This window comes from Acomys russatus, chromosome 11 (genome assembly GCF_903995435.1).
Source record: "Acomys russatus chromosome 11, mAcoRus1.1, whole genome shotgun sequence".
Lineage (NCBI taxonomy): Eukaryota > Metazoa > Chordata > Mammalia > Rodentia > Muridae > Acomys > Acomys russatus.
Window position 1 is genome coordinate 22,500,268 of NC_067147.1, and position 12,892 is coordinate 22,513,159.

Genomic DNA, 12,892 nt, shown 5'->3' on the forward strand with positions numbered 1-12,892 from the left:
GAAGTTTTGATTATGTAAATATGTTTTTGTTTTGATCCCAAATATGGGATCTGAAATTTCCTTTAGTTTATCCACAGCTGGAAAAGACCCTGTGTGGACTCTGATAGGGTATAAATAGGAGCGAGGAGAGAGAGAGAGAGAGAGAGAGAGAGAGAGAGAGAGAGAGAGAGAGAGAGAGAGAGAGAGAGAGAGAGAGAGAGAGAGAAAGAGAGTATTGAGATACTCCTACCCAGAGAAATGCTCTGGAGAATGTTTTGAGGAGGCCGGACCGCTGGAATCCTGGTGACCAAGAGTGGAATTACCCCCAAGAAACTGAGTCTAAAAAGGTCTACATCCCCTGACCCTAATAACCCTCTTTCTCTCCTACCCGTGGTCAGTGTGTTGGCAGGGAATGAGATAGGCAAGTTTTTCCATAGAGGGATATAAAGGATAGTTTAAAGATTTAATTGAATAACAGCAGCAAGCAATAATCTTAAATAAACTCACTTCTAATTGCTACACCTAGAAGGAGCAGGAAAACACATTCCAAGAGCAATTTTGTGTTATGAAGAAACAGGTCACAAGCACTGTCTTTATTTTCTCACAAGCACTCAGAATTCTCCTCCCATGACTCCATCCTTGGACTGTGTGCTGACAGCGTGCTCCATGGATTTCAGATTTACCCAGCCCAGCCCTTGGCAAATGTGTAAGCTAAGGTAATTCTGCTTTCCCCCTTCACCTATATCACCTACCACCCACCTATCTTATCTAGGTGCCTATCTTCTTCATACTATTCTCATCCTTTCCCACTTATCTCTGAGTCTTTATGCTACCAGTACAGTTTCTTTGCTAGAATCCTAACACAGCATCCTTTTTTATTTTCCTTCGCTCACCATTCACACGTGGATACCATGCCTTGGAATTTAATGTTTATTAGTACCATCTCATAACTTTATCTTCTCCTTTTTATATCGATAGCCTCAATGAGTTTCATCAGCCTAGGCTTTGACTATCACAGCAGCAGTGGTCGAAACAAACCAGTGATTCAAGTCTTCCCACTAGCAACCAAGCAGTCACATTACTCTAAAGAGAAAGTTCTAAAATGCAAGGCTAATTACATTGGTTGCCTGGCTAAAACATGTGTTTCTCATTACCTACAATGTGAAGGTTGAGTTTCTCAGTTGTATATGTAAATTCCCTTACAATCTAGTCTTGCAATGGCAAATTCTAGTTGACTAAAGTCATACTGATTTTGCCCAATACCAAATATGGTATTTCAGGAGTTTGTGTTCTTGTACATACGGTTGCCTCAATGGAATGTTTATTTATTCTCTGGTATATCCATCTATCTACTAAACTGTTTTTCAGCTTTTAAAACATTTCTCAATGTTATGCACACCTAAAAGCCTTTCCACATATGCTTCATATTTTTAATTTAGACATCTTAAGCCAAGACTCAAATATAAACGTTGAAATCCACAATTTATTCTATAACTAGAAATTAGAAAAAAAAATTTAAAGCCTGTTAGTCAAAAACATAAAAATGACAATGTCTATCAATTTTTAAATTAGTTTATAAGCTGCAGATACAATTAGATATGAGGTTCTCAACCCTCCTAGTGGTATGACACTTTAATACAGTTCCTCATGTTGTGGTGACCCTCAACCATAAAATAATTTTTGTTGCTGCTTCATCACTGTAATTTTGCCACTCTAATGAATCATAATATAAACATCTGTGTTTTCTCATGGTCTTAGATGAGCCCCATGAAAGGGACATTTTACCCTCAAAGGGGTCAAGAACCACAGGTTGAGAGCCATTGCTTTAGTTCTATAAATTTTTGGTAAAGTTTAATAAAGCTGTAAGATCTACAAATCACTAACATACAGAAATTAAATACAGATGGTAACACTTTGAATTCAAATTTAATGTAACAAATTCTGCAAAAATGAAGCAAACAAAAGTACATTATGAAAAAAACCAGATGTTTGTATCAGGAGTGGAACCCTATTGCTAGGAAAAAGAGCAACATATTCCACCAAATATATAAATAAGTCAAAAGCATCTTTTGTTAAATCACTGAGTATGCATGGATAATTTTAAATATCATGAGTTTAAATTAAACTTTTAAAAATCATGGTTTCTAGATATAAAGTGATTTGACATTATGTTTTGAACTGTACATATAAGGTTGTGTATGTGTGTGTGTGTGTGTGTGTGTGTGTGTGTAATATACACACACATATATATAATTTTAATTCACCCAACCACCAAGTTTGAGATGTGATAATGAAAAACACTTGGATGCATTAAATGATTTTAACATATCTAAACTAGGAATAAATCATTTCACTTTTAGCTAGAAGAAGAATCTTAGGGAGACTATCACACATTGCCAGTCCCTGTGGAAACATGTGTCCCATTAGAAGTATATGAACAGTGTCGATTAAGAGCTCATCACTGTAGAAATATGAAAATGTGAATGGCCCAATTCACATCACCACACCCTGTACAATCTGATTTTATCATGATAAATTGGGAAGTCGCCTGTGCATTTTTAAAGCTAATATAATGTGTTTATATTATATCCCGATTGTTATTTCCTCTCTCTTATTTTCCCTTTCCCACCCTTCCTCCCTCTTCTGCTCTACGCCCCTTCCCTAGACCTCTGACATGGGGGCCCTCCTCCCCCACTGTCTGGCCACAGTCTATCAGATCTCACCAGGATAGCTGCATCTCCTACTTCTGTGTACCCACAAGGGGAAGTGATCAAATTGCTGGCACCAGAGTTCATGTCTGAGGCAGTACCCGCCCCCCCCCCCCCCCACACACACCACGTGGAGAATTAGCTGTCCATCAGCTATATCTGAACAAGGTGTCTAGGTTCTCTTCATGCACTGTACTTGGTTGGTGCATCAGTTTGTGCAGGGACCCCTGGGTCCAGATGCTCCAGCCTTGATGCTTTCTCTGTGGAGCTCCTGACCTCTCCAGGTCCTTCCATCCCACCAGTCTTCCAGACAACTCTCAGTGCTCCGCCCAGAGTCTGGCTTTGGGTCCTAGTATGAGTCCCAATGCCCCACTGGATGGAGTCTCTCAGAGGACATCTATATTGGGTTAATACCCACTTATAAGTGAGTATATACTATGTGTGTCTTTCTGGGTCTGGATTTCCTCACTCAGGATCATCTTTTCTAGTTCTCTCCATTTGCTTGCAAATTTCAAGATTTCCTTGTTTTTAAATGCTGAATAGCATTCCATTGTGTAAATGTACCACAGTTTCTTTATCCATTCTTCTGTTGATGGCCCACTAGGTGTTTTCCAGATTCTGACTATTATGAATAAAGCTGCTATGAACCTAGCTAAGCAAATGTTCTTGTTGTACATTGGAGCATCTTTTGGGTATATGTCCAGGAGTGGTATAGCTGGGCCTTGAGGTAAAACTATTCCCAATTTTCCAAGAAAGAGCCAGATTGATTTTCAAAATGGTTGTGTAAGTTTGCACTCTCACCAGCAATGGAGGAGTGTTCCCCTTTCTCCACATCCTTGCCAGCATGTGCTGTTGAGTTTTTATCTTAGCCAATCTGATAGGTGTAAGATGGAGTTGTTTCGATTTACATTTCCCTGATGACAAAGGAAGTTAAGTCTTTGTCAGCCATTAGTTATTCCTTTGTTGAAAATTTTGTTTAGCTCTATACTCCTTTTTAAAATTGGATTATTTGGTTTGGTGGTGTTTAATTTGAGTTCTTTATATATTTTGCATATTAGCCCTTTGTGAGATGTAGGGTTGGTGAAGATCTTTTCCCAGTCTCTAGGCTTTTGTTTTGTTCTGGTGACAGTGTTCTTTTCCTTACAGAAGATTTTCAGTTTCATGAGGTTCCATTTATTAATTGTTGATCCTAGAACTTGAGCTATTGGTGTTCTGTTCAGGAAGTTGTCTCCTGTTCCAATGAGTTCAAGTCTCTTCTCCACTTTTTCTTCTAACAAATTTAATGTGACTGATCTTATGTTGAGGTCTTCAATCCACTTGGACTTGAGTTTTGTGCAGGGTGATATATATGGATCTATTTCTATAGTACAGCTTGAGATCAGGGATGAAGATTCCTCCAGAATGTCTCTTATTGTATAAAATTGTTTTAGGTATTCTGGGTTTTTTTATTTTTAAATATGAAGTTGAGAAGTGGTCTTTAAAGCTCTGTAAAAAAAAAATATGTAGGTATTTTGATAGGGATTGCATTGAATTGGTAGATTGCTTCTGGCAAAATGGCCATTTTTACTATGCTGATTCTCCTAATCAAAGAGCATGGGAGATCTTTCTATCTTCTATATCTTCTTCAATTTCTTCCTTCAGAGACTTGACATTTTTGATATGTCTTTCCCTTGTTTGGTTAGAGTTACACCATGATATTTTTTGTTATTTGTGGCTATTGTGAAGGCTGTAGTTTTGAGTTGAATTTGTATCCAGGCACTTTGTGAAGGTGTTTATCAGCTGTAGGAGTTCTTTAATAGAAATTTTGGGATCAATTATGTATACTATCTTATCATCTGCTGATACTGATATTTTGACTTCTTCCTTTCCAATTTGTATCCCCTTGATCTCCTTTGTCTTATTGCTCTACCTAGGACTTCAAGTACTACACTGAAGAGATATGGAAAGAGTGAGAGAGAGGCACATGTAGAGACAGGGGGGAAGAATGGAAGGAGAGATGGAGAGATAGATAGATGGATAGATAGTTAGGTAGAGAGAGAGAGGGAAGAGAAGCAGAGGGAAGGGGCAGAGGGCTGCCTGTGAATTTTAAAAGTAAAAAACCACTCAGGTATTAACATTTTAGTGGCATTTTTGTTCTTGGCATGTTTTTTTTTCTTTCTCTTCAGTGAAACAGATGTATTATGTTTGAAATGTACCATAATACATTTGGTGTGGAAAAAAATCTGAATTTTGAAAGGAAAAGGTAGACATAAGTACATTTTTTCATAAATCAGCTTTTGTGCAAAATCCTCTGGCTCCCCACTGGTTTATAAATAAATGAGCAAATGTGCTCTTAGAACCAAATGGGGCTCACAACCATATGTGCTAAGGACCCTGTAAACACAATTGAGCCCCTTTCTCCAGGAAAAGAGGATACTTCCTAGGGCAGTGTGAGCAGTTTATGGGAGGATAGTGGCATGGCTGTGAGGGGAAAGAGCTAATATAGTATTGGAGGAGAAAGCTGGCATAGTCATACTCCCTCAGTCTCACACCAATCCTCACCCCAGGTCACTCCTAAATCCTTTTGACAGGAGATTAAGAATAAGGGAAACCTGGAGTACAGAGAACTAAATACTATGTAAACACATTATGAATCAAGACAGACATGTGCAAAGTCACTAGACAGCCACCTTCAGTGTAACCAGACTGGAGGAATTAAAACAGCTAAAGAAAGAATTTGTCATTCAAAGGGAGGATTATCTCTGGGGCAAAGTGACAGCCAGAAAGGCAAAATTTAAAGCTTAGTCCAGTTGTTTTGGTTTCCAAGAAAGTAATGTTTCTCAAAATTTTGACTTAACAATATTCAGTTATTTAAAAATATAAAATTGTCAGCATCCAGATATATTGCCAATAGTTAATTTGGGCATATAACTATATACAGTTAATTTGAATGCATAAATGAACTGCATTTTGGTTTAAATATAATTTCAGGTCCAAACTATATGCATGTTTCAGTCGCCTTCATTCGGTTAGCTTGCCTCAGTGCACAGCTAAGTTCCTGCTCAATTCTATGAGAGCCATTAGGTTCCAGACTCCTCCCCAGCAGGCTCAGGTAGCCTCCTTCTGCTTGCCAGGTGCAATAGCCAGAGGCACCTGTTGGTCCCATTTCTTGGCTTTTGAAGAGACCAAGTCCGGGCTCTTTTCTTTTTTTCTACTTTGTATCCTAATAACGTTACTTTTTCTCCTAACCTGTTCACCTTTCCTCTTTATTAATACATTCAAATGCCTTTTGTTCTTTCTACTAATTCTTATACTAGTTTTTTTTTTTATTTAAGATTTTTGTCTTCTAGTTTATGTCATTTCATCAGAACCTTACTTTGGTTTTTCCAAAAGTTCTTTATAAAAGGATTGTGGCTACATACTTAAACCTCTTGGGCCCCTTGTACACTCTCAGATGCTCAGCTCAAGAAGAAAGCATAATCTGAGTATTTTGGGGTGAAAAATAATTGCCTTTTGTTCAGGTCTTCCTATTTAGGCCAAAAGAATTTTCAGTAAGACCTACTTCTGTAGAAGCTTCATTCCTGTGACACCATGTGTTAGGTAACCTTGCTTGTCAATCCAAAAAGATTTTCAGTCACGTGGGTGACAGGCACTTCTCCACCTACCATCTACACACACATACACACACACACACACACACACACACACACACACACACACACACACACACAATTTAAACAGAATTACATCATTTTTCCTCTCTCTAGCCACCTTCTCCCACTTGTGTTGCACTGTTAAGATCTTCCCATTTGGGCTAGCCTTGACAATAACACTTCTATGAAAGCATCTCCTACATTCTAAGAAAGTAAACTTTCCCTGCCAACCTAGTTATACACCTTGAGATCCCTTAAGATCTTGCCTGCTATATCCTCTAGTATAACCAATCTATTTAAGCTTAACCTGCCTTTAAGAGAACAGGTACAAACCAACCTTACTTGTCTTGAATTTCCCATGCCGTTAGCTTTTCAATCTAAGGTTTAATTTTAAATTATGTACTCTTCCATGCTGCTGACCAAGAACAATGTATGTGTATTTGAGTGCTGTAATAATCATTTGCTGAAAACAACCAACATGTTCAAAGCAACTCAAACAACAAATACCCATGATTTGGATCTGGAACATTAGTTACATGCGTGAGTGCCTAAGGAGAATTCAATCCTTGGCCTGCAGTGCTTTTGAAAGGTGGGCGAACCTATAGAATGTGGGTTCTCCCCCCCCCCCTTGGTTTTCTTTTCTTTAAAAATGTTTTAATTATATTTTATTCAGATTATATCCCAATTGTTATCCCCTCCCTCCCTCTTCAGCCCTATTCCCCTTCCCTAGACCTCTGACAGAAGGGGACTACCTCCCCTACCATATGACCACAGCTTATCAGGTCTCCTTCATCTGGATAGCCTGCTTTCCCTTCCTCTGTGTGCCCAGTGGACCTCCCCACCGAGGGGAAGTGATCATATCACAGGCACCAGAGTTCATGTCAGATGCAGCCCTTACCTCAACCTTGCGGAATGAGCTGTCCATTGGCTAGATCTGAACGGGGGGGCTAGGTTTATTGCACCTGGTTGGTGCAAGAGTTTGTGTAGCTCCCCTGGGTCCAGATCTCCCAGCCTTGATGGTCTCCTTGTGGGAATCCTGAACCCTCTGGTCCATCCCCTAATTCTTCCATACCACTTTCAATGCTACACCTGGAGTCCAGCAGAGATTCTTAGCATCTGTCCAGATCCCCCACTGGGTGGAGTCTCTCAAAGGACATCTATTTAAGCTAACATCTACTTATAAGTGAGTATATACCAAGCTACTCCTGGTCATATACCCAAAAGATGCTCCAACATACAACAAGGACATTTGCTCAACTATGTTCATAGTAGCTTTATTCGTAATAGCCAGAATCTGGAAACAACCTAGATGTCCCTCAACCAGAGAATGGACAAAGCAACGGTGGTACATTTACACAATGGAATACAACTCAGCTATTTAAAACAAGGAAATCTTGAAATTTGCAGGCAAATGGATGGAACTGGAAATGATCATCCTGTGTGAGGCAACCTAGAATGTGGGGCCTAATGAAAATTAAGCCACAGAAGGCATGTCCTTTCAAGAGGTGTCTTAGTTAGGGTTTCATTGCTATGAAGAGACACCATGATCACACCAATCTTATAAAAGAAAACATTTAATTGGGTGAGCTTACAGTTTCAGAGGTTCAGTCCATTATTATCAAGGTGAGAAGCATGGCATCCTGCAGACAGACATGGTAATAGGAGAGCCAAGAGGTCTACATCTTGATCCAAAGGCGGCGGAAGGCGGCAGGGTACCACATTGGGTGTAGCTTGAGCATAGGAGACCTCAACGCCCACCTCAACAGTGATATACTTCCTTCAACAAGGCCACACCTACTCCAAAAGGCCACACCTCCAAATAATGCCACTCCCTATGGGCCAAGCATTCAAACACATGAGTCTATGGGGGCCATTCCTACTCAATCCCCCCAAAGGGAATTCAGTCTTCTCCTCTTTTCCTCTCTTTGTTTCTTTGTTTCTTTCTTCCTTCTTTTCTCCTCTTCCTCCTCCTTCTCTTTCTTCTTTTTCTTCTCAGTTACCATGAGGTAAAGTTTTCCTCTACCACGCACTGTTATAAGACACACCATATAAGACACTCTGATAAAAAAGCAATAAGATCAGGGAAGCATGGATTGAAACTTCTGAAACCATACACCATAGTAAGACTTTCCCCCTATAAGTTGATTACCTCAAGTGTTTTTTCTTAGTGATGGAAAACTGACTAATGCAAGAGGTCTCAAGGAACCTATTTAGAGATTAGTTAATGGACACAATACTGAAACATACAGAAAGCTGTTGTCTCATTCAGGGCTGAACAAACCATACCCACTGTGGAATGGGAATGAAATCCAATTGAATTTACAAAAATAGACGATTTGTTCTATGGCAGAATCAGAAAAATGCAGCTTCATTGAGAAACAGCGTGTGATCACAAACTTAGTTTCCAAACAGGAGTTGGGCTATTGAAATGAATGGATTAACTGGTGTCTTGAATTGTATTAGGTATCTCCTCCAACCCAGAGGCCTACTAGGAAGGAGCAAAGCTCAGGTATGACCTGCAGCCGATGGAGAAATTCTAAGTGCCTCTGCTTGCTTTACAGAAAGTAAGAGATCTTCAGAGATGTGCACATGCTTGCACCAGAGAGCCAAATTGAATACCGAAACCAGTTTGTGATGGTAGCGGTTCACATAAAACTCATCCATTTTCTTCCCATTTCTGTTCCAATAGGTAGCATCACCCTACCCTTAACTACTGCAGTCTCCCAGTCAGAAGTAAGTCGGAGGTAATAGTGCCGTTATATAATAAACTGCAGAGATGGTGGCGTTCCTTCATAAATGTAGTTTTGACTATCTCCTAGGTGTCTTAGTTTCCTTTGCTAGTGCAATATAAAATACCCCGATAAACGTAACTTAAGGGTGGGAGGGTTTATTGGGCTCACAACTCCAGGTAGAAATGTGGAGTGGCTGCTCACATCCAGTGTCAGAAGGGGACAGCAAGGAGTTCTGCATGCATGCCAAGTGCTCAGTTTAGCTCCTGTCCAGGGTCATGAAATGGTATCACCCACATTCTGGGTGGGGCTTCCCAATAACAAAATCCCTCACATGCCCACAGGCCAATCTAATCTATACAATGTAGTTGGCTCTGCATTCTATCAAGTCCGAAATCAAAACTAAACATCACACCAGGGTTTGTTTATTCAGCTTAAATATGCACTAATACATACACCACGGGACCCAGGCAAGCATGGAAATTCACAGGTACACGCAGATGACAACATCACATGGTAACGTAGTCCTCAGCCAAACAATGACGTGATCTGGTCACCAGCAAATTATAGTCATCTGGGCAGCTGGCATTCTTTTCTTCTGAGTCATTCCTGCACTGTCATGATTTCTGCTTGGATACTGGAAACAAAACTTCGGTTTTTTTGGAAAGCAATGGAAGCCCCTAAACTTCACTTGAACCATCAGGAGCTCCATAGAGCTTCTGGAGACCCAGCCAAAGACGGTGGAACGTAACTGGCGCGTAGGCAGGCAGCGTGGTGACGTCACGACGTGTCCGGTGCGCCCCGCCCCGGCTCGGCTGGTCGCCAGGGGACGCTCGCGGGTTGGGTCTCCTTGGCAACCCTCCGCTCCGCCCCTCCGCCCCTTTAACCTTTAGGCTGCGCGGTTCCGGGTCCCTGTAGTTCCAGGTCCCTTCCCTCCCCTCTCCTCCCCTCTGGGCCTGTCGTGACCGGAAGCGAAGATGGCGGCGGCGGCGGCCGACCTGGTGATCGGCTGGTGCATCTTCGGCCTCTTGCTCCTGGTAGGAGAGGCGCTCCGAGTTCTCCCAGGGCTCGGAGGTGGGAGGAGAAGGGCGGGCCAGCGCCGGCCTCGCGAGTCCGGAGACCCTCCTGGCCTGCCCTGCTCTCTGCTGGGTCCGCGTGGGTCTCCAAAGGAAGGTGGGGAGGTGCTTACTCCCCGAGGTCTTCTTCCTAACTTTAGACTTCATCCCTTGTCTGACAATATGGTTCGCGGGTGGGTTTGGGGATGAGCTCACTCCCTTGGGGTGGAGAAAGACGTGATGGCTTTGGAGTCCTCGCCGCCTCTATGCCACTCTCCAGGGCCCTGGACTGGCCACTTGTTTGTTTTTCTAAATGCTCCTTTTCCGCCTTGTGCTTCCTCGCGCCCATTGTGCGATTCTGCCTTGGTGACGCGAGTGTCACGTTCTAGGTGCCACGTTCCACCGAGAACGGTGCAGAGCAGGTGCAGCCCTCCTGTCAGCCAGTGCTAGGATATACTACTACCTGTCTGACCTCAGGTGCCGCCTTTCCCAGCCTTCTGTCTCTGATCATTGAGTGCACAGAACCTAACTGTAATGGCCCAGGGTGGTCTGGTTTCTACTTTCTTACCCAAATGCAACTGACTTGGTTTGTTTAGTTTATTTCTCTTTGGAACGTTCAGTTGTCAAACCCTTCCCCACTCTTCCAGGATGTCAGCGCTCTGGTTACTTAGTGTTTGCAGTTTGAAACTCGTTTTGACGTAGTTTTTCAGATCTCTCAGACTGACACTTGTGTAGTCTGTGCCACTAGCCAAGCTTTCCATCAGGTACCACACACAGAGAACTTGCCCAGCACATTCCGGGATCCTAAATTCACCCTTCTGTACATGGAGACTCCCTTCACTTTGAAATCTCATTGCCCCGGGCCACACTTAACTTCTCTCATGGAGGGAATTGGAAATCCTAGAGGTCAGTGGGGTGCCCTCCCGAGCCATCCAGCCCTGTACTTGCAGAATTCACTAACTCTCCCAGCCCATTTATTTAGAGAAAAGTATGCATGCAACCAGTATGAAGACGGGACTATCTTGATTACTGAAAATACATTTACAGCTCCATTGTTTTACTGTAGATCATAGGAGGATACAGATGAAATAATATATGGCTTTTATAAAGGGATGATGACATGTGGGACACATGGATTTTAAGCATTGGAAGACAAAATGTGATTTTGTAAATGAAATAGGACTTGAGGGAGGATACCATTGAAAGAAAATGCAAGTGGAAGTGGTAGCTAGTGGAGTTGCATCAGATACAGCGTGAGGATAGTGATTTATTAAAAATTAGATTAGTGTCCGTCAATTTAGTGCTTGGCTTGGCTTATTAGAAGGGAGCTATATTCATGTCTGCTTTTCATTCAGTCTTGAAGAAAGTTAAATTTTTGTTGAATGCAGTCTTAGTGCTCTGTACTCAGAAGTAGAGACCTATGTTGATAGCTGGGAATTTTTTTTTTTTTTTTTTTTTTTTTTTTTTGTGACTGCGCCACAAGCCAGCAAGGGCCAGCGTTCTGCGGCAATGTGCAATCTAAAACAGTGGGCATTTTCTCCCTTGCTTGCAAGGCCATTTGTCCAGCTTGTTCTTTGAGTGGATCTTTTACCCATTCCTGGGTTTGATGTGTGATCTGTTTGATACTCAGGAGGCAGTGGTGACTGTGGGAAATGCATCCCCTGAACGTGAGAACACTGCATTATGTAATAACAGATGGCACATTTACTAAACTACCGCAGAACTTGTCAGAAATGGCCCGAGAAGTGCTAAGTGTCCAAAAGTTGTCAGGCTCACAGCACCTTTTACAAGTTTAACAAAATTCTAATTGTCACTGCAAAGTGTGAGGTTTTAAATAGCAGTTTACTTATTTATTTGTATGGTGTGTCTGTGTGCTGGTCTGGAGGGGTGCAGGGCGGATTCCTGTGTACGTGCAAGCCTGAGTGCACCATGGTGTATTCGTGGAGGCCAGAGGAGAACTTCCCTCCGCAGTGAGAATCTCAGAGCAAACTCAGCTTTGGCGACAACACTTTGGTTGTTACTCAGCTTTGGTAAACACCCCCACTGGCCCAAAAGCAGGAATTTTGTCACTGGCAACAGATACTGTAGGTTTTTCTAAAGTGCTATTTTGTTGTTCATTTGATAAAGTTTCAATCAGTCTACTTTCAGAATGCTGTTGCTTGAGGAAGATGGCTGGCTTGGCTTTCTGCTCTGGTATACTCAGGGCATTTGCATGCTTTTTATTTTACTGCACAGTTTTAAAACTCATGGGTTGAAATGTAATAAAAATGAAGTTTTACTATTTAATCAAGCATGGTAATAAGTTGTTGCTTGTCTTCTTCTCCCTTCACAGACTCCAGGACAGTTTGGTCCTTTTTTCTTGTTTTGTGATAATACACTACAGTTTTACCCACAGTGGCCTATAAATCATGCATCCAAATGTCAGAACTGGTTTTTTAAATTGCTTGCTTAAGGTTTCTGTTGCTGTGATGAAACACCATGATGAAAAGGCAACTTGGGGAGAAAAGGGTTTATTCGGCTTACACTTCCACAGCACTGTTCATCATTGAAGGAAGTCAAGGCAGGACCTCGACACAGGCCTGGAACCTGGAGGCAGGAGCTGATGCAGAGGCCATGGAGGGGTGCTGCTTACTGCCTTGCTCTCCTGCTTCCTAGTTTAGCAAAACTCTTTAGGATTCTCATTGTTTCCTATGCGCTGTTGGTTCCCAGCCTTGGCCATTCATTAAAACCAGCTAGGGAATTTTTAAAATCCCAATGCTCAGAACAGTTAAGTCCAAATTGAGAAGAGT

The 12,892-nt window shown here is 41.8% G+C and overlaps 1 protein-coding gene across 1 annotated transcript in view; it reads left to right on the plus strand.

Moving 5' to 3' along the window:
* The first annotated feature begins 9,978 nt into the window (after positions 1-9,978).
* Positions 9,979-12,892, plus strand: part of Lmbrd1 (LMBR1 domain containing 1) — an 87,572-nt gene continuing 84,658 nt past the window's right edge. Inside the window, exon 1 of the mRNA XM_051153000.1 lies at positions 9,979-10,085. Coding sequence (XP_051008957.1) covers positions 10,026-10,085 — 60 coding nt within the window. The 5' untranslated portion in view covers positions 9,979-10,025. The remainder of the gene's footprint in view (positions 10,086-12,892) is intronic.